This window comes from Platalea leucorodia (assembly GCF_965183815.1).
Source record: "Platalea leucorodia genome assembly, chromosome: 1".
Lineage (NCBI taxonomy): Eukaryota > Metazoa > Chordata > Aves > Pelecaniformes > Threskiornithidae > Platalea > Platalea leucorodia.
In genome coordinates, this window is record NC_138823.1 from 82,730,342 (window position 1) to 82,752,758 (window position 22,417).

The 22,417-nt window shown below is 42.6% G+C and overlaps 1 protein-coding gene across 1 annotated transcript in view; it reads right to left on the reverse strand.

The window, feature by feature from the left end:
• The window catches only part of MYO10 (myosin X), a 172,963-nt gene that overhangs the window by 40,832 nt on the left and 109,714 nt on the right, over positions 1-22,417 (reverse strand). The window contains exons 16-19 of the mRNA XM_082323081.1: positions 21,695-21,763; positions 21,427-21,509; positions 19,841-19,949; positions 16,620-16,700 (exon numbers count right to left, since the gene is read on the reverse strand). Coding sequence (XP_082179207.1) covers positions 16,620-16,700; positions 19,841-19,949; positions 21,427-21,509; positions 21,695-21,763 — 342 coding nt within the window. The remainder of the gene's footprint in view (positions 1-16,619; positions 16,701-19,840; positions 19,950-21,426; positions 21,510-21,694; positions 21,764-22,417) is intronic.

Genomic DNA, 22,417 nt, shown 5'->3' on the forward strand with positions numbered 1-22,417 from the left:
TTTGGGAAAAGAGGGATTTAAGGTTTGAAGCCGCTCTGGCAGGGTCTCAGCGTGCTGACAGAAGGTGCGACTCACAGCATGGACCCCAGCTGGAACTTTTCATAGACCCTCCTTCTCCACCTGTGAGTAGTCTGTTGCCATTTCATTTGAGGTCATCCTCACTAAAGCCTCCAGTCCCTCCAGACTAAACCCCGATCTGGCCTCATTCTCCCCACACTGTGACTGGTCAGCAGGCTTCTCCTGAAGAAAATCAATCAGGCTGCCTGACAGCCACAGACGTACCATGAAGAAACACACTGTGAGGTACTAATTGCAAGGACAGCTGTCCTTCCGGACTGACCCCATGTCCAGATAGCCAACACCAACATCACCACTGTTTATTACAATGGTCAGGAAAACACCTGTACACACCGCTCCATGTCTGCTCAGGCTGCACACAGACCAACTGCAGATGGTGAAACCCTGACCCTCCAACTCAAATAAGTTACATAGGCTGAGACTCCAACCTTATTTTTTGTTTTTTGGCTTTTTTTTTAGTTTTTCCACCGTACTTTCACTCTTCCGTGCCAGACTTTTCATCTGCACCTTACAAGTTTTTTTTTTTGTTATTTGACAGTTTATTGGCAGGCTGGGCATATAAGTCCATTTCTATACTTAAAAGCAGTAAATCATGTTTTAGGATGGCTCCTCTTCAGATAATAGTGTTTGGTATCAAGCATTTATTCCTGGAAGATAGGAAGTTTCATCAGAGGATAGAAAATTAGGATGGAAATACTTGAGAGAACCTGTTTAAGATGAATTTCATCTTGCATGGCCAAAGTCAGACATAGCTGTAGAAACTTTTCTTGTAACAATCCGTGTAAGAACCTAATCCTGTGCACTTCTAGTACCTAGTGTAGTGTTACTACAAGTAATCTCACCCTTGAATATGTGAAACCCTCCATGTAGCTAGTTCTCACTGAAATGCTAGCACAGTATCACTTCAGCAGTACATCCTGAAATAGTATTGCAGATAACTTTGATCCACATTATCACAACTCTCCTTGCTTTCCCTGGTGATATGAAACTGAGCAACCTTTTTTCAGACTGCAGCTCCGTACGGGGGGAGAGAGAATACGGGGATGTTGCCTCCTCTTCTGCATTGCAGGTAAGTAGAAAGAAGGAGGTGGCAGAACCCCACTTCCAGCCACAAGAGCTCGCGATGCACGGGTGGAGGGAGCCAACATCGCACTCCACAGAGGGACAACAGATATCAACTCGTGGAGCTCAAGGAGAGCAGAAGAGGACTCTAAATCCAAATCTCACTTTATCCTCTGCTTCAGTCCTGGGCACCCACCTGCTGCTTGTCTAGATCTGCTCACAGCCTATTCCTTCAGAACCGCATGCCTGAATGCCATTTATGTCTTGAGACTCTTCTGTTTTGGGGCATTGCTTTAAAGAGAATACTAAAAAGTCTCTCATATTTCAGAAATCAGTTTAGTGTTTCGTGGGCTGTCCTGTGCTCCTCAGCTATGTGACTGCTACTGAAATGCTATGTCCAGTTTTGGAGCACAATAAAGGAGACCACTACACTGGAAACCATTTAGATAACAGCCATGAGAATAAAAATCTGGGTAAAAAAACCCAGAAGGGACTTCAATGAAAGCCTTGAGGAGCTCATCAATGAGAAAGCGGAGGGGCCTTGATAGTAATCTGTGAGTAGCTATACCAAGTGCATACATTCAAAAACAATTTCTAAAATACAGCAGATAAAGACATGAAAAGCATGAAAATCAAAGCAAAACATATCCAAATCAGAAGGCACACCTTGTTCTCACTGAGTGTATTCATTGGAAGAGCTTACCCATGGTGGTGGGACCATCTAAAGCCACCAGACACTTCAAAGAAAACACAGGATGTCCTCCTCCTTCCAGCAGGCATTAATGGTTTCCTTACAGTTTGCCACGCAGTGGGTTAGACTATAAGATCTAACCAGTCCCCTTTCACCACTCCAGTTGTGGAAAAAATACTACTTTTATTTATTTGAAGAAGCTTAGTGCTGACTTCTGTAACCTTTGGTACCGGGACTCCCAAAGCCCAACTCTGCACCAGAGAGAAGAACAAAACACACAGCTACTGGCCTGAAGCACACGGTGCAACTCAGAACTGCGCTTCCCACATGCAAGCTTCGGCTTGGCAGGAAAAACATTCATTACTTATGCAAGTATTTGGCGGTCCAGCAAGGGAAGTTTGGCTGAGATTTTACTGCGGCTGGCTGTCTGCAAAGACACAGGCTGCAGCGCTACGGACTAGCTTAGATTAAGTCATTACAAAGCCTTCACACATTCACCACGAAATAATAAAAGACTCCTCCACATTATCAGCTCCAATTGTTCAAAATGGGAAAAGCCCTGCAACAACTGTGAATCGCACTTCTGCAAACTGTAAGGTTTAAAATAATAAAAAAGTTTGAGTTGTGTTTAATTGATGTAAGCGTGGAGTGTACGTGTTTGTTGTATGGCCACGAGGGCCAGCAACTTCCTAGCTCAAAGTCAAAATCAGATTCAAGCAATGTTAAAAAGTTAGCACTTGATTGCACCCCTTTTTCAATATTGAGGCCACAAGCAGTTTCTCCTTCTCCAATGCATTTCGCCCCCTTGCACATGGTTCATTCCCTCAGTGGTCGATAAAAGACGCCTACAAAGCACGAGGCTGACGTAAAGCGCAGACTTGCTGCTCGGTGCTCTCTCAAGCAAGGAAATGTTCCAGTGCAATTCCTACACTGAAAAAATACATGGTTTATAAAATTATCTCCTAAGTAGCCCCTTCTCCTCTCCTTCCTGTATTGAGCCTTTTGTTTGAAAGCCGTGATGGGAAATCAGCCAGGCTTAAATCACAGCCAATATCTGATATGTGTAAATGAGGAACGCCACAAAATATTCAGCCAAACAGCTTTGGGTTGCTAGGACACCGGAGGTCGGGCAGCACTGAAAGGGCAGATTATTCCCACCCCGGCACAGGCACAGGGCTCCATTCACGGCAGGGCTGCTGCCTCCAGGCCGCTGCCTGCAGGGGTGCCGCGACCCAGCCCTGCCGGAGCACCCCCGCCGCCTGGCTCCCCCGGGACCCCGCACCGACCCCCGCCAGAGCGGCTGGCATGGGGGCCCCGCTGCACCAAAAATGCCCCATCGGGCTGCGCGCAGTCCTTGCTGGTTTTCATCATTGCCGAGGGCTTGCTTCAGCCTGGGGGCTGCCCGAGAGCTATGCTGCAGCAGACTTGCAGTGGGTGGTCTGGGGATCTGCGTTAAGTTTTAAAAGTATGGGGAAACCCGTAACACTGCAGTTAAGATACTTCTTAAGTCTAGAGAGGGGAAATTCAAGTTTATAGAAGGTTATGGGGATCCCTGTTATCAGCACAGACGTCTACTTGGCTGACAGCGAGAGTTGCATGATGGCCCAGATAAATGACCCAGCTCAATCCCATGTAACCAGTATGTTAATTGCCCCTGCATCTTATATCTCAGCATACCTCAGATAGCATGAGTCTAACTGGCATTTTTCTGAGAATTTGGTCCTTTGAGATGCTGCTCTTGTATCCCTACACATTTTTACATTACAAATTCAGGACTTGCCTTGCAGATCTGCAACCAACTAGACAAGGAGGTATCAAGACTAGTGAAATGTGTATGTGCGTGTGTTTGGGGGAAAGGGACAGAAAATGAAGGTGGTTGTTTGTTATTGTGTATATTCATTTCACAGAAAAAGGCAAGACATATGTTCTCCTTGGACTGCTTTGTTATAACACAACAGCCCCGTCCCATCCTGTCCCGTCCCCCCATTAAGAGTTGGAAACTCTCCTACTCAAGTTCTTTGATGTTTCCGAGAACAACATCAAAATCAAATTAGATATTTCTGATAATTCTGAAATTTCCATCCTAAACCAAACAAAAAGCCCCTTTGCTGATTTCTTCATATATTACACAAACACAAGACAGAGGAGCTCTGCAGATCACAGCTATCTGTGCTGCCACAGAGGCCATGCTGAAGGCACAGGTGAGTCAACATCATCTTGGCTCAGGTAGCCAACAGCAGGGAGCTCCTGTGCTTCCTGCAAGCATTGCTAATAATTGCATTTGCTAGAGGAAAAAAACATGGCGATCTCATTGCTACAGATTATATATTGGCAATCATTAACACTTGCAATGAAAGTCACCATATATTTTTCCCCTCACAAAAAAATTGCACAAACTACTTGTTTGTTTCAATTCCTATACATCTGTGAACTAAGAGTTAACTACAGAGCAAATTAACTTTGCTTTATTAGCATAGTGCAGAGTTACCCAAAGCGGATGGCAAGAAACCTCCCTTAACACCAGTATGGTTATCAAACTATTAACTGATCTAACTACACACACATATACAGACAGAGGGAGAAAAAATGAATTACAAGAGATGGTAAAATTACATCAGGACCTAACTAATTTAACATTCAACCACCTTCTGCGTGATTTAATTGTGATGCCACTGTTCATCTCCACAAAGCCTGCAGAATTTACAGGCAGGGATGCTGGTCAATGGCCCTTTGTTTCTCTAAGGCAAGTTCCATTTTTTCTTAGTTACATGAAGCACACACTTAGTTGACTCTATCTATTTTTAAGATGATCCTGTGGAGAAAAGTTCTGCCCTTACTTATGGTTTTACAACCTGCTGTGTCACAATTAAATGAGAATATGGCTCTTTCTGCCCCAGAAGTGGATTTTTTCTGTCCCTCTTCCAGATTTTCTGATCATGGTGAAAACACGCTGTTGAGGCTCCACGATGAGTCAGAAGCATTTTCCCACCAGCACTGTGCTCTCCTGGGACTGGCCAGCAGCTCCATGCCACTGGAGCAATGGATGTAAGGAGTCTTCCCTCCTCCTCTGCACAGATGAGTCGCAACTGTAGGCTGGACAAACAACTGTAAGAGAGCTGCACAGATGTCTCACTCCTCTTCAAAGCTGTGTGACAAGAGGGATCGCGGCTCCAGGTATGCTGTTATGTGCTGCCCAGCACACCCACAGCAGCCTAAGGCCAGTAATAATTTAAGCAAAGCATTTAGATGTGTGCTTAGAGCTCATTGAGGCCAATGAGATGTACATGCCCTTTAAGAATCTAGCTGATTTGAGATGTGCTAGGTTGTGCACGCCAGTGGTCACAGGGAAATGGCAATTTTGGATGGCTGAACAGCCATTTGTCCCCTGAGAAGCTCCTAGGCTGGATTAATACACAACAAAACATAGCCTTTAATGTCTGAGTCAGAAAGAGACACTGAAGACAGAATCAGCTTTCCCAAACACGACTTTGTTTGCTGTGTGAATTGTTTGCTTATATTAAAAACTTCTGTGAAGCTAATTTAAGTGCTAAACCACTTTTAACAAAAATCATCATTTCTTCCTTTGAAAGACTACTTAATTAATGAGGCTGGACACTGTTTCTTTTTGGCTAAATATGCACAAATAGTGTGGCTGGCAAGCTGCAGATGGACATACTCATCCTTTTCATGCTGAATCTGGGGCAGCCATTCATTCGAGAAAGCCAGTATCGCAGAGGATTTGGCGTTTATCTGGCTTTCCGAAAGTGGATGTCTTCTTTCAACCCATCTACTTTATCTCTGCTTGACTATTAAAAGTTTTGAGAGCCCCAAAAGCCCCTACTTCCCACATAGTTAATGTTGAAGATTTCTAGATCTACAGAGAGTAAGTTTCAAAAATGCCACGATAGATCTCATCATGTAAATGGTGGAAATATAACATAGCACTACGAGTTTAGCGACAAAACTTGCCTTTTGTACACGGAACATCAAACAATGTTCACAGGTGTGTGTGACCATCCAAGGTAGCAGCCAAAACGAAAAACTTCCCAGTGTCCTGAATGATTTACACGGTGCAATGGTCTTCTTGGCTCACCAGCAACTTCACAGACCTGAACAGAGTGTACACTCACCCCGTGCTTGGTACTGAACAACAAAACTAATACTGTCTGCAGAGCCTGAGGAGTTGTGGTGCTACCACCTCCCCAGCAAAGCTCCCGTGAGTGGCACCAGCTGCCCAGCTCCCTGTTGCCTGAACGGTGAACACGCATCAGGAACGTGGAGGAGACAAACCAACAAGAGCAACCTCAAACCTCATTATGCATCAGCCAAAAACTTCCTGTAGTTTAGGCTGACTGCCGTCACACAGCTACGACTCAGCTGATGTCCTGAAACACAGACTTTACAGTTACTACATTCCACTTCATACAAGTGAAACCACAACCTCACTTCTGTAATTCTAATGACAGCGTTAGGAACGGACCTGCCTTGCTTCTTAGGCTTATAAACTGCCTAAAACCACGAGAAACAGTAAATTCTGAGTGTAAGTTAAACAACAAAGAGAAGATGCTTTGATGCGCTTTCAGCAAATATTTTATGTTTCAAGTTTCGTCTTACGAGGTGACTGCAGATGTTCTGAAGTGTACTTAGTCCTTACAAATTCATCACAGTGAAGTTTTCCCCCATGAAGTCTTTGCTTCTTCGCCACATCCTGTGACTAAATTAAGAAAAGCCACAAATATATATCTATACACATAAACAGACACATACAATTAAAGAGAAAAAAGTTTAGCAACTGACCCAAGTCTACTCTTAAATAACATTACTTTCTGCTCTTGACATGGATTTTGTGTTCTGAGGGTAGCTCTGACAAAGATCTGTGAATAGGTGGGACAGTACTATAACTTTCAGATAATTCCTAGCTGTATTGGAAAAAAAATCATTGTTGTTAGCTTCCATTTATGTTACAGGTTGTAAATACATTTTTTTAATAAGCCAACAAATGAGAAACAAAACAAATCTTATCTTTTTTGAACCTAAGAAGTTTTAGCAAAAGAAATACTGAATACATATCACTGGTGTTCCACAAAACAAGAATACCTACATTTTGACCTACCACCACTGTTACCACTTGAGGTTTAATATGACACATCTTAACATCAGTGAGAGAACAACTACAAGTTAGGAGAACCCCCTTTCCCAGTCCCATAGGCACTTTATCAGATCTTATCTCCTCCATCTGGATTTGCAAGGCAAATCTAGGGTTTCTCTTCTTGAGACCAGAATAAAACTCCCATAGACTTCAATGATGCAGGATAAAACCTATTCCCTTCATAACAGGTTCTCTCAAGCAATTTTACCCTAATTTTCTACCCTGCAGCTGAATGCTAATGTTTGCAGAGGCAAGCTCTTTAAGTGGGAAAGCAAGGAGCAAAATGCAGATTCCAGAAGCAAAGGCAATCAGTGGTGAAGAACAGAGCTATTTTACCTGCTGGGTTGGGGGGTTTATTTCAGCAAGGGTGGAAGGGGGGAGTTGACACAGCAAACAAAGTCAAAATATACTGCTTTTATAATATCTTTTCCATTACTACTGCAATTAATTTTTTTTTTCAGGCATATTCCATTTCCTGTATTTCTATGGTGAAAGAATTACTGTCTCAAATGTGCCCCATCAAGTTTCTCCAGTAAAACTACAAAATTAATTTAGACTTCTGGGTGCTGCAGATATCTTGCTGAACTCCCCCCACCCCCCGACACACTTGTCCCCAGTGTCACTTTCTTATCATGTAATCAAAGCAAAACTACAGCCTTGCCTTCTGCCTTAATAAATTACAGGAATACTACAGTCCTAAACTTTACATAGCTGGTTTTCCTGAATCTATGCCATGGATTGCTGAACAACAGAAAAGATCTTTCTCCAGAAAGCAGCCCATCACTACAACATAGGTCGTCCCCCCTCCGCACACACAGCTCTACTTCTGCTGAATTTTTCCCTGCTCTGTGAACAATCACTCCTTTAACTTTCAAACAGTGTGTGATATATTAAAGCAGATCACTTGGCAGCAAAGCTCTCCCAGCGTTCGAAAATATGATTAGACCAGTAAATTTAGTCGTTTTTTCATAAACCTGATTCTGCATGCATTTACCCTCTTTATAAGAAAATACAAGCCCAGAAACATTTCCAGTACAGCTTGCTCAGCCAAACTGCAGGCGCTTTCTTTTCTCTTTCAACAAGTCCACTGCAGCTCCAAGTACGCAAGATTAAAATTATTAAAAAACCTGCATGAATTAAACCCCTTACCTTTTAAGGCTTTTTCACCCTTCAGCGTTCGCCCATTGTGAAAAACTCAATCTTTAGCAGTTGCAGCTATGCACACACACACACAGACACACAGAACAGGGCTTTCTTCAGCTCACTGGTATTTCAAGTCTTTCATGTGATATCTTTGGCTGTACTTGCTTAATTCATTCCTGGTGCTACTCAAAGGAAGTCAAGCCTAGCGAGGGCTGGCTCTACAGCAATCGCTGTAGCTATTCCTGACTAACAGGACACGAGGGCTAATCTTACCTTATAGGCATCAAGAATGTAAATATATTTCACAGCCAACAAATTCCTAAACCTTAAGAGATAAAATGCACAAAATGCCCTAAGACACAGTTTAGGAAGGGAGTTGCGAACATTAAAGTTTTTGCTAGAGAACAATACTCTGTAGCCCAGCTATGCTTCTGGAGCTCTAAGGATGGCTATTTATCATGGACTGTGCATATTCCCTTGGAATAGTTACCATGAGAACACAGCAAACAGGATTTGAATGTAAATTGCCATCTAGAGATGTGGGGGGATTTTTTTTTGTTGTAGTTAAAAAAGAAAACTTCCAAAGCTTGATGAAGTACACACTTTTTCCATGCATACATTTGCATGACAATGCTTGCAATTCAAATACTTGGTGGAGTGCACAAGAAGGAAAAAAAGCCAAGTTCTTTGCTTGGTATTTATAGAAAGCAAATACTTCAGACTTGGGATCAGTAGTTGCAGTTCCACAAATGCCCATCCATGTCACACAATCACATATGAAGGACTTCATAAAACACAAAAAATCCATCAGGTGGCACAAAACACAGAATTATTGCAGTGCCTGAGGTCAGCCGGAGGCAGTAAGACCCTCTGCTGCTGACAGATCAATTGCTGCAGTAGTCAAAATTCTTCTCACTTCTAAATATTACACTGAACCACACAGCAAGTGTTGCACTTTACTAATACCCCACCCCTAGGCATTTTATTTTTCCCCAGAATTGTTCTGGTACTTTGCTGTTTGGGCCACCTCCTCACAAGTCCCTCCTGAAGCAGTGTTTGCTCCCCATGTGTCCGTGTTGTCCCCCCCACAACAGCACACCGCCACGGTTACTGAGATCCAAAAACGACTCCCACCGCTTGTGGACAGACTCCTACCAAATGGTCTTTCCGGGAAACTTGGCAACTGTGCACATACGTGCTGCAAAACATGCAAAAATCTGTTTGCCAGCACTGCCTGGAGTTTGATGCAATCTTTACAGCACAGCATCTGCTCCCTCCCCAGCATCTCAGCTCCGTATCCCCAGCTTTCAACACCTCAATTTTAAACTCCTTACACCATGGTCGCTGAAAGACAAACTCTAATACACTTAGCGAAGAGATGCCTAGTCAGCCCTGCTTAGCAAACAACAAACCTTGATGAAGAAGGAGGACATGCCTGTCTGGGTGATTGCCTGGAGAGAGGAATGACCTACTTCAGCCCAGCGAGCAGCAACGCTCTGAGATGGGGACAAAGGGAGAAGCCAGCGGCTCCTGGGCAGCGTAACCGACGCGCTGCACCGCAGAAGTGATGGCAGAGATCTTTCGGAGGCGACACAGAAGACAGGCACTGCCTGTGCATGTGCAGCATGAAACTCCTTGCAAGAATCGTCTTGTTCTTTCAGCCAGGGATTCAGATCCACACGTAACATTACTGCCGGCACTTTGTGAGCAGGAGCGATTGCTTTCCTCACACCCACTATCCTTATCACTTTTACCTAAGGAGTCTTCTCGCGCCTGACCTAATTACCCAAGTGATGTGCCAGAAAATGATGCAGCTGGGACATAATCCACAAGTCTTGATTTGAAGCTATGTAATTCTGCAAAACCCAAGGCGACAAGATCCAGGTAGCTGAATTAAGAGGCGTCGGCTGGGCACGATGCCGCACCTTATGACTGCGCCTTCCTGATTATGAACAATAAAGCCTTATGAGCTAGTTAAAGGGCTAAGGATAAATAGTTTATATTTGGCCCCGTGCACTTGTTGGCCTACAAGATCAGGCCAACACGCTATTTTTTTGGGAAGTGGTTGCTTTGCTCACAAAGGATAAGCCTGAACAGCAGCTCCCTGTGCCTGACCCAGGCTGCCCCAGCAAGCCCGATCTGTGCTGAGAGCCTGTGGCTCTGCTTCCTCCAGAAGCAATGACAGCAGTAATTGGCAGCCAGAAAGCCTTCTTAAAACAAGTATTTATTGAGAACAACTGAGATTAAAGAGAGATTTTTAAAATAGGCAGTAAGGATCTCTAATACATGAGCTGCTTATACAGCTGTAAATTACTACTACTAGACCTTAACTTTCTACAGATAGTACCGCACATGCCCAGTAGCTGTATGGGGGCTATATAATCTTTTCCCTTTACTTTCAAAGTATGACAGAGTAGCTATTAGCGTGATGATCAGGCTTTCTATTCCCATTTTCTTACGGATAACCAGTCAAATTTACCCTGTGATCTGCTAGGTCCCAGCACCAGAGAACATTGCAGCTTCACTACAGAAGGGCTACCCCAGGGCTCTGCAACTAAATGAGGAAACCATAAAGACGCCTCCGTTTAGGGCCTAACACGTTTTAGCTTTTAACTGCTGGGCTCAGCATCTTTAAAAACCCACAAAGGCATCTACTCTCCAGTAAGGAGACCCAGAGTCTGCTGAGTGACTGAGGTTGGTGTATAAAGCAAAGCATAAAGTAAAAGTTGCAGATACAACTGCAGTAGGATGTTCATAGAAGTTTGAAGCCGGACCACTTTATTAAGGATAAGTTTTTAAAATAAAGACTACTTTTAAAAGTAAAGTTCTATCCAGATGCTTAGCAATCCTGTGCTGAAGGTATAGTTGAATGTCCTTGAAGCTCAGAGTCTCCCTCCCTGCCTCTTTCAAGGTTTTATGTCAGTGCTGTTCTCAATGCAGCGGCATTAGACTTGCACCGTCCTTATCCGTATTTCTGCAAACTCAGTAATTCATACAGTCAAGGCTCAATATGACAACACTGCAATTCCAGCTTGACAACCAGTTCACATACTGCATTCACTGAACTTGTACCTGCTCCACACCCTGCACACAATCACCCTCGCAGATGGGGCCAAGCTGTTCTCTCATTGTTCCTTTGTACCGCGGTCCGGAGCTGTACTTCTAACTGGTGTTTAGGCTGATATCATGCTATACTTACCTTTGTAATGATTCAGGGCTATTTTAGGAGCACAAGTTTAATTCAGACGCCAAGCAAAATAGGTTTGCATCTTATTTTGTATTAGGGGACACACTGCTTGCTGTTCCAGGGTGTCTCATGGCTATTAATGACCTATGCCTCAAAGTACATTGCAGGTGCCAAGAGCCATACCTTGATCCCTTTAAATGGCTCTGTCCCCAGAAGCGATGTTAGCAATCTTATTGCCTTGACAGTAATTTTCCCAGAATGAATATGCAGCATGATAGGACTCCTAAGCAGCAATAAGCCTCACAAAATTTATTACAGACCTTTTTCTACCAGTCTTCCTTTGAATGGCGAAGTTATTACTAGTTTCACTTTTTCTGTTGCTCCCTGTAACACCTACCCTCCAGTAGGTTTAAAATACAGGTTTAATTTTGTCTCATTTCTTTACCTTACCTAATTAAATTTTAAGATTAAAAAAATTAATATAAAAACCTGCAGAAGAACAGAATTGCCCCTTCAGAGCTCAGAAGCATCAGAGAAGGCAGCTTTCATCTTGCCAGTGGCAAGACCAACACAGGAATGAGACAGACAATAAATGAGCAGACAAGGAGGTGAGTAGAGACCCTGCAATCCTGTTCAGGTGGCACACACCAACAGAGGTTTTCTAAAAAAAAGTTAAATTCTTGTCTACATCAAATATTTCATGCCGGCTCTAATGAAGCCAAGATTTTGCCCATCAGGACCAAACTGGACTTCGATCTGTAACCAAAAGAGATGTGCATGAGGGAACAGCCATGTCTGAACCTGTTGAAGTCTCAAAACCAGGTGTCCTGGTTTCAGCTGGAATAGAGTTAATTTTCTTCTTGGTAGCTGGTAGAGTGCTGTGTTTTGGATTTAGGATGAGAATAATGTTGATAACACACTGATGTTTTAGTTCTTGCTGAGCAGAGTTTACACTAGTCAAGGACTTTTCAGCTTCCCCTGCTCTGCCAGGTTCATAAGAAGCTGGGAGGGGGCACAGCCAGGGGGGCTGACCCAGACTGGCCCAAGGGCTATGCCGTACCATATGACATCATGCTCAGCGTATAAAGCTGGGGGAAGAAGGAGGAAGGGGGGGACGTTTGGTGTGATGGCGTTTGTCTTCCCAAGTAACCGTTACGCGTGATGGAGCCCTGCTTTCCTGGGGATGGCTGAACACCTGCCTGCCCATGGGAAGTGGTGAATGAATTCCTTGCTTTGCTTTGCTTTGCTTGCGCACGCGGCTTTTGCTTTCCCTATTAAACCGTCTTTATCTCAACCCACGAGTTTTCTCACTTTTACTCATCTGATTCTCTCCCCCATCCCACCGGGGAGGAGTGAGCGAGCGGCTGTGTGGTGCTTAGTTGCTGGCTGGGGTTAAACCACGACACCAGGTTATTACAGAAGCAAGCTGTAATAATTGAGATTTTAAGAGACCAGCACAGATGAGGCCATGCAGATGCTAGAGGTAGGGGCCACTCACAATGATTATGCCAATATTATGCCACTCACTAGGATTATGCTAATATATTTTCTGAAGCAAAATCCTAAATGGAGAAGGGAACTTGAGAAGGCACTTGACCCAGCGTGCCTGAGGCTGGCTCCTTCTGGCCAACAGGAAAATTTCTGCCTCTGAAACAGCTTGCATAGGAAGTTCAGATCTAAAATTTACCCCCAACTGTCTCCTGAGCGGCACCAAGGCTTAGCAACTTTATTAATAGCAGCAAGCTGGAAGAAACATTCAGCTGGTGGCTGTAGCAATGGTTGTATTGTTGTTTTAAAAAGACAGTCTTTTTTGGTTGTTTGGGTTTTGGTGGTTTTTTGTTTTTTTTTTTTTTTTGTGGTGGTGTTGGTTTTTTTTGAATTTAAGGTGCACAAAAAAGGATAGATGGAGATCAGAAAAGGCAAGGTTGCAGGGAGGAATCATTATCGAATAGAACAGGAGGCAGGAAAAGAAACATGAGACCAAGAAACAGAGAAAGATGTGTCAAAGTTCAAAAGGATGAAATGATACGTAGTTCTGCAAGCTGCATTGAAGATAAGGGCAGTTGAGGAGAAAGACCCTTCATTAACAGAAAATACTCATTAAGCATACCAAGTGGAAAAGTTTCCACGTTATGGCTAGTTCAGAACAGACTGGAAACTGTGAAAACAGATACACTGATTGTTCAAGGGTCTCCCAAAGATTAATGGGTCCTCTGTTCTTCTGTCTGAGGCCTGCTCATTGAAATGTCTTGTGACAAAAGGTCATGTACTCTATGCGCTCCCTTTAGGAAATTGCTCTAATGAGCGTAGATCCTGCTTTGATATGTAAATGTTCAGTGGTTTACTGCATATGCTGAGTTGTTTTTGCTTGCCACTGTAACATATTTAAAAATTAAGCTTTTGATCAATTAAAAAATCAAATAATTACTGTAAATTATTACATCTGTTATCCAACATGAATACACTTTAATGTCTAGAAGAGTAGAGGAAGTACTGTCTGCTGCACGTTCTGCTTTTCAAAGGCTTGCACGTGTCTTCCATCTGCTCAACCTCATTCACCTACAGAATTCAAACATCCAGAGTGAACCAGCTCTCAAGCACCACCACCTCTTCCCCTCTAGAGTTATAGAGGATACTCGCTGAAGGTGTATCACCTATTCGTACCCAACCCGGACAGCAATGAGTAGCTTGAGAGGCTTTGCTCCTGATAAGACAACTTCTGCTCTCTCCTTACTGAGTCTCTCTGGTCCAGCTCTCCTTTAATGCTGCATATTTCAAAAAGCAATTAAAAATCCCTTTCTTTCACTTCATTTGTTATTTGGCAAGCACTGTTTAAGTACTTTCTGAAGAGTGACATTTTATCATTCCATATCACCATCACTGCAGAGCAAAAACTATGGATGGAAAACACAGAAGAAAATGCTTAGTGAAGATTTTTACTTTCTTTCAATCCCCGTTTCTCCATGTCAGCAGCTCATCTGAATGTTTCAAGCAGTTATGTTTCTAACCAACCCTCCACAGTGAGTTATGTATGCAGTAATCCCTGGTAGTCCATGCATGGCTAACGTGTCTCTGAGCCATACTGGTTCAGAGCTATGCAAACTGACTCACCTTATTTTCCTTTGTCTAACTGAAAAGAAGCAACAAGTTGTATGACAGGATAAACTATGAAATGTTTAACGTGATATGCATCCACAGAATCCAGCTGAGCTACAGAGCAGCCAAATGCCGTTCATGTGCCTGCTTCTGTACCTGCACCGCTGCAGAAGGAGCAACACCAACAACGTCACAAGATTGGCACTAAAAATCACTGTGTCTGTGAGACATGGGGGAACAGAGAGAGCAGTGCACAGCGGACAAAACTTAAAACAGTGAATCCCAAAAATGCTTTTTGAGAACGCTTCCTTGAGTGAAGAATGCCATCGACAAGTATTATATATGGCTTTCCTTCTCATTTTCCATCAAGTCTTCTACTGAATTCACTACAATAGGTAAACTGTGTGACCCTTTTCTCTACCCTTGTTCTTCAAATAGAATTTCTTATTTGGTAAAGCTGTTGAATCAGGTTAAATTTGCAATCAAATTAAAGCAAATGGAAAACAAGGACAAACATTTTTGTGTAAGATTTCGGTGACATTTTATATGTACTTTGAAAGGGATCATCTACAGGAATTTCCCAATCTGCTCCTGCATACACTCCCGCAATTACACATGGTTTCCTGAGACTGAGGCTGTCTCAAGCTCCCTCTGCTTGCACAGCTGCTAATTCTGTGAGAACTTTGTTTTAATGATAGTAAAATATATGTGCAGATACAGTAGCATATGCCAAATTTGTCAGGGACAGAGCATTCTAGTGGGAAAAGACTGGTAGAGCAACAAGGAACATGGGAGTGGGAACTCTGGTTTCCTTGCTATGGAGATGCAACAAGCAACCTGGTTCTTTCATCAACCACGGCAAATCCTTGTGACTTTGGTACTGTGGAGATGAGCCTTACTCGGATGCAAAAGGACAAATAAGGAAAACGTGTGAGTTATTGAAATTCTTCTTATAATCCAGTGGCAGCAGGCGGGCTTTACAATGGTCATGGGGCTTCCAGGCAGAAAGAGGAGCAGGGAAGAAAACAAGCCTTTCAAAACTGCCCTCTCCCAGGGATCAGGGGCTTTGCTACACACATACGCTCATTGACCCCAGCTGCTGGCCAAGGCACTGTCATCCTTGTGGGGTTTGGCTACCTGGTGGCTGCATACCTCACAGCACCAAACACTTCAGGACGCAGAAAGCAGGTTGACTTCGCTTCCTGGCTCTTCCCTCTTGCCAAGGTTCCTGCAATCTGCATGTTATTTGACACACCAGGAGCAACAGTGCAAAAGCAGAGTTAAAAACAGTTAGTAACTGAAAACATGTGAACTCGAGGATGTACCATGCAGATAATACAAAAACCTGCAATGCAATCTGCCTTGTTTGATGTTTTAGTGTCCTGATTAACAAGACATGCCAGAGAAATGTAATATGTAAAACTGGATTTATAGCAAGTCATTTATTTCTCCGTTGCAATGTGAAAACCATAAACCAGATTTGTTAGCACCCCTGCCTCTTGCATTTTTGACCTAAGCAGATCATACTGAACAGTCTATAAAGCCAGAAACAGATGTGCAGAATCCCAGAACATCAGGACCAGGCTAACAACATTAACTTCAGCAATTACTGTACCATACCTCTTCTTTTCTACAGAGCCTTCCAACATATCTAAAGAAGTCTTGACATTGCCTTTCATTATCTGTGACTCAAAAACCAAACAATAGAGTAAGGCTTAGTTTCCAAGTCTGTTTTAAAAACGTAAGTCTGTAACAGAACAAAACAGCCAGCAGGAAGACACCTAGTATTGTACATAAATTGAAAGAGTCTGATGACAGAAAGTTGGTCATTCACACCAGTTTTGCTATATGCACCACCATTCACCTCCTATCATGATTTAAAACAAACTCTGTAGTTTTGACATTTTCTTCCTAAAAAGGCTCTCACAGAGTTGTCAAACGTGCAGCACAGCCTTCTACCTTCCTTTTATAACCATCCTTAGAGCCAGCCATTTATCAGAGTTGTGAGCAATGACTATTAAAAAGGTGCCCAAAGACACGGCCCGCCTGCAAATAAATCAAAAGCCTTTCCTGGTGCCTTCACCTTGCAGAGCCTTTTAAAAAGTCAGTGAAGAACGCTAGCCTCTGCTTTGCACAGCAGTAAATAACCAAACAGGCAGTGAAAGATTAGGCCTGAGACATACAGAAAAGATGCATGTGATTTTAAATCTTACCTTCTGCACGTTGGGTTTGATGCACCGCACAAAGAAAGGATTTGAAGAACTCAGCGTCGCCATTAAAGAATGAAGCGATTCCTAAAGCACAGGTAGAAAGAAGACAGCACTTCACAAGCTGACTTTTTGTACAAGCAAAATACCCCTGCAAAAGCTCTTGCAGCTTAGCATTGCAGACCACATCTAACTGCAACACCTAGTGGTTCACACTAGAAATTACCGTCCTACGTAAGCTCTTGCTATACAGTGAACATACAGAAGCAATACATGCACATTTGTTTCTTCCACTGGCCCTTCTGATCAAAACTATCGTAACCATTTTACAGTGAACAAGACATAAACAAGATATACAGGATGACATGAAGAAAACACCAAACTGGAAAGTTGCTGTTTCAGGGATCTTTTGAATGACTGCTTAAGACTTCGGATCCACATTCCCAAATTGCTACAAGTCACAAGGAAGGCTAAGGGGACTAAGGTACAGCTGAAGTAACCACAAAACTAGATCTCCTCTTTTCATTTCAACGACCCCATACCCACTCATTTTCTGTTTTCCCTGCCATCAGCAGCATTTTGTGTACAGGGGTTTCCTCTCTCCTGTGTGGTCTCAACCTTTCTTACTAAAAAGACGCTCTGATAATAAATGTACATCAACAAGAGGATAGAAAAAAGGATAAAAATTTAGGAAAAAAGGGTTAGTTTAGAATACAGTAGCCATTGTTTTATCAATACTAGATTTTAAAACACTCCCCTCCCAAAATTAACAAAAATTGAGTCAAGGATAGGGTGGTAAAGAAAACACATCTTACTGAAAGACAATGCTAGCAGCATTAAGCAGACAGTTTCACAGTTATTTCATGTTATAGCTAATTGCATTTAACAGTGAAAAGAGAGATTATAGTGTTCAGTTTAAAAAAACATAGAAGAAAACATGGGGGTTTTCCTAGTTTTAGAACTCTGAATGACCCAATACACTTTAGTTGTCTGAACCGCAGCCTGCAGATAAAAATCACAAAAATCACAAAAATCCCTCAGTCCTTTTATGATTATTACTTTAATTACACATCCGCCCCTTTCTCTCCTGAGCCGTCATTCCATATATTATTCCAGCTTGCCTCATTCTGTGTCATTACCATTTTGAACTGAAGTCTTGCATTTACTTTGCAGAGATAAAAATGAACGTACAGAGCAGAGCCCAGGCTGTGAAGAGCCCAGAAAGCTAGCAATGATAATGTTTCACCCCTCAAAGGTGGCACTGGGTGCCAGGCAGCAGAAAGAATACAGAGCAGGCTGCCAAGGAGACAGAAGATTCCCTTTTCAAAGGAGCAACACTGTGTGTCCTACCATATGTTTTGGAGCGAAACTGCCAATGGCAGTCTGTTACAACAAATTCTTGCTTTAATCTGCAAACCAAGGGCTTTCTTGATGATTAAACATGAAGTGATAATGGCAACAGGCAGAGTTGTGTCTGTGCACAGGAGCTAGTACGGAGCAAAGGGAGCAAATGGTGAACTGACTGGGAACATAAATGATAGCTCTTGGTTCGTTTGCCTTTACCAGCCTATGGACCAGGAGCCGGGGGCAGCAAACATTAAACAGCCAGAAGATACAAAGACAAGTATTTTTGTGCGAAGACAAATATTTATAGCTTCAAAAAGTAAAGGCTTAATACTGTATTAAACCTGTGTGAACATTACAACATCTATGGACAACCAAGCCAATTCTCAGACTTTTGGCAACACAGGCTACTACTTAGACTGGAAAAGTTGGTTGGTCTACAAAAAAATTATTTAATTTGTTTTCACATCCATGTGTGGTTCAGACAGCCAGATTCTGCACAGTGCTGAACACCTCTAAGTCACTGTCAGGTGACGAGCTAATCTGAAGTTTGTCCTGCTTTAAGCAATAGGCTGAAGCAGATGGTACACAACTTCAGCTATTCTGCGTGCGCCCCCAGGCCCACATTAGGCAGGCTGTCAAATGAAAGGAAGAGTTAACCAACCTATCATGAGGATAAAACTGTGAAGGCAAAGTTCTTCTCTTCAGTTGAAATGACATGGACTAACCCCTGGAAAGCTTTAAAACCTGGAAAAAACACCCAACCGAATTCTTTGGGAACAGGGTGATGTGAAGGTCAACCTCTTGTAAAGCAGCTCAGCTGGTTAATGGTCAGTTACTGCAGCTTTAGATGAGCGGCAACAATATCTTGATTTCATGTTTTATGACGCTTTACGCTAGCCAGGGGCCCTGACGGAGAAGAGAAGGAACTCTACATTGTGCTCTACCTTGCAAAGCGGGTGCAAAAATATGGTCAATTTTTATACGGTAACATCTTAAAGGTCTGCTTTGCACAGGTTCAAAGACAGAAACAGTACCTTCTGCTGTCCCAGACAGCTCATCACAAGAAGTGGGTCTTGTCTGAGATGAGCAATGATAGCACAAAGTAAGGTGTCCAGGGAATATAACATTAGTGTTTCTTAATAAAAGAGACTGTGTGCCCCAGCATTTAGTCCTTGCTGTTCTGTCCAACAGTTAGCAATAGTCTATTAGGATAAAATCTGCCCTCAAGGGGTTTGAGTCTGCTCCCTTTTTTATAAAAAGTGAATTAACAGTGCAAATGTATTTTAAGTCAAACAAAATGAAAGACAACTAATCCAGACTTGCACTCATGCAATTTACAGAAGGTTTTGTGCCAATCTTTCTCTTTTAAATAATTTGCAGATAGACTTTATGCTAGATTTCGACTTGGTGCTATTTTTGATGGCAGGCCTATGAAGCCTCATAAAAAGATATTTAATAAAAATGCTTTCCAAACTTTAAGTTAAAATGCAAGACAACACCTTAATGAGGTATTTATTCAGTATTTATTTTTCTTAGCATACAGCACTGCTGTAAGGCTTTCTGCCATTTTGTGGTTGATTTTAGATTAGAAAGGAAAGCCAAGACCAGAGAGACCAACTTCATAGAGGAGCTTTAAAATAAGAACAAGTAAGCAAATGGAAAGCAATAGTTTTGTGTGGATGGTGTGATGTGAAGGTTAGTTTCTGCTTGAAGCTAGCTAGTATGGCCAATCAATTGATTAGTTAGTGCAGTTTCACAGAAGAGACAGCAATGTTTTGATGCTGAAGTTTTGCCTGTTTTAATCTTCAGCTGTTCCTTGCTGAACACAGGGTTTATCTATCACTGATTAGCTACAGAGCAGAGACAACACATTAACTAACCTTGAACTGGAGACTGACAGTGGGTTTTCGGTGCTTGCTTCCACATTTAAGAGTGTCTTGATTGTTGCGACTTGAAACATGTTCAAATAGATCATAGATGAAATCAAGACTGAAATGGGAAGGAAAAAGAAAATTGCTAAAGTATATCTTAACAGACTACAAGGTTTACCTTTAGAATGTAAAGGTAATTTCTTTGCATTACTATAGAATGCAAAGAAAACAATGTCCCTTAGAAAGCCGCTCCTCCGTCCAAAAAATGCCTGTTGATTTTCTCCATAATCCTTAATAAGCAATAGATCTTGCCTTTGCAGAATTTATGCAGGGGAGCAAAAAAAAGAAAAACTAAACCAAACCACACCAAAACAAGGAGGTTCTTTCTTCTCCATTCCCAACACGTCATTAGGGAAATGAAGAAGTCCTGGAGTCCTTACTGGATTTTACTCCACTCACTCAACCAAAACTCCAACTGACTATAATGGGAACTGTACCTGAATAAAGACTAAAAAACAAGACTTCCAGTATGTCTGGGGCTGTAACACAGTAACCACCCACACGAGCTTCACTTTCAGATACCAGCTGTGTATGCTGTTTTCTACACTTCCAGTCTGGTACCCTCCTCTTACCACTTCTATAGAAATGCAGATCTTTTAACTTAAATGGAGTCGCTCCAGAGAGAGGTTGGTGCAAGAGCAAAGCCAGGCCCAACAGCTTTAACTCATTTATTACTTTTACCCTCATACTTCAGTTGGCAGAGGTTATGTCAGATACATCACGAAACCAGTACAAACAACACAGAGAGGGAAACGCTTATTAACAGTTTCCCCTGCACAGAAGGGCTTAAGGGATTTACAAACAAGCAACTCCCACACCAAGGCAGGATGACTGGATGGGACCCGTGAGGGCAGCAGCCAAGACAGCAACACCCAGGCTCAGCTCCCTCCTCTTCTGTCCCCCTCTGTGTGTCCTGGAGTCTCAACCACACGCCTACAGAAAGGAACATGGTACCGCTCTGGCTCGCAGGGTACCACTGTAAGGATCCTGAGACCTTACACAGCAGAATGACAGGAGGCATGCAAGTACCAAAGACATCCCAGCTCAGACTTGCAGTAACACAAATCTTTATAGAAATTCTCCCTTTTAAGCAATTACTATATGGCAATTTGCACTGTAGTAGGTCCTTGACACTAAGCTTTCTCCCAAAGTAGGGAACGCCAGAAATACAAGCAAATCAGGCTCTATATGAAGGAAAAAAGCCACGCATGCACGCTGCCTATGAGGCACCCTGAAACAGTTAAAAAACATCACCAGCTTTCAGCATCCTTACCCACCACTAAGTAGCAAGTGAGCTCTCTAGCAACCCCCTGGACTGAACAGGGACAAGGTACTGTACAATGTGGGAAAACCCGTGAGTAAGGACCGATTACAGTCAGATCTGCTTACAGGCACCCCTGATATTTCTTCTATGCTCCTTTCAACTCTGTCAAGAGTTGATCCTATGCAACATCTAACATACTCAAACCCTGGTAGAATTAGGTGATATGACACCCCTTAAAATCATGTCCTAACCAAAAAACACAGAAACGTACCTGCTTTCACGTAACAAGTTCAGGAGATCATCTCTGAAAGTATCTCTGTTCTTCTCCAGGATGCCCCTGACATCATACTGGACCTAGCAGGAAACAGAGCTGACTCAAACAACAAGCCAAGCAGTCAGGCACCTCTCACAACAGCGGTACTGTAAAAAGCACTGAGGGAACAGAGTGCTTTAGTTAATTTTGAGCAGCCTCAGGGTAAAATTAAGCTAATGAAAACTCTGTTTGGAATAATTTCAGCAAATAAAGAAAAGAAAATTACCTCCCCAGCGTAGTGCTTCACTCCAAAGTTGTGAATGGCAACTCTTGGTTTTACATAAAAAGGATTGTTCTAAATTGTAGGGAAAAGAAAAGAGAAAAATATTTGGGGGGTTGGGGGGGTCAGGGAGCGGAGTAATACAAAGGATCACATTATCCTCGCAACCAGATCTAAACAAACCATTGTCTTCCAGTGAACTCCATGGAAGATTAGTGCTCCAAAAGCAAACAACCAACATAATAATAGGATTTGTTAGTCTGGGCTGTTTCAAATGCAGTAATAATAGATTTATAGTATCTAAAAAGGCATTACACTAAACCTGAACCCATCTGGCAGAACCATCTATTAAAGACACTTTGAAAAAGAAGGCTCTGTCTTAAACTGTCAGTTATGAAAATTGGTGGACATATGCTTGTATCCCAGAAATTCTCGAAAATAAGTCTAGTATCACAAATAAAGGTAACACTAATCTGAACAGAGGAAACAGCAACCTTTTGGTAAATGACATCAAGGTGAATACTTCATTAAATCAAGGGAAACTGAGGATCCAAGTAACCTGAGTTACTGCAGGTTGTCAGAGCTCCATCTAAGAGCAGAATCTGGCTTATTCACCAATACAGAAACTGGACAGTAACAAGGATATGTTCTTCCAGGTAACTGACTCAGTCTTGACAGCAAATGATATGGATTGCCATGGAAGTAGGATCACATCCAAAATAGCCTCTA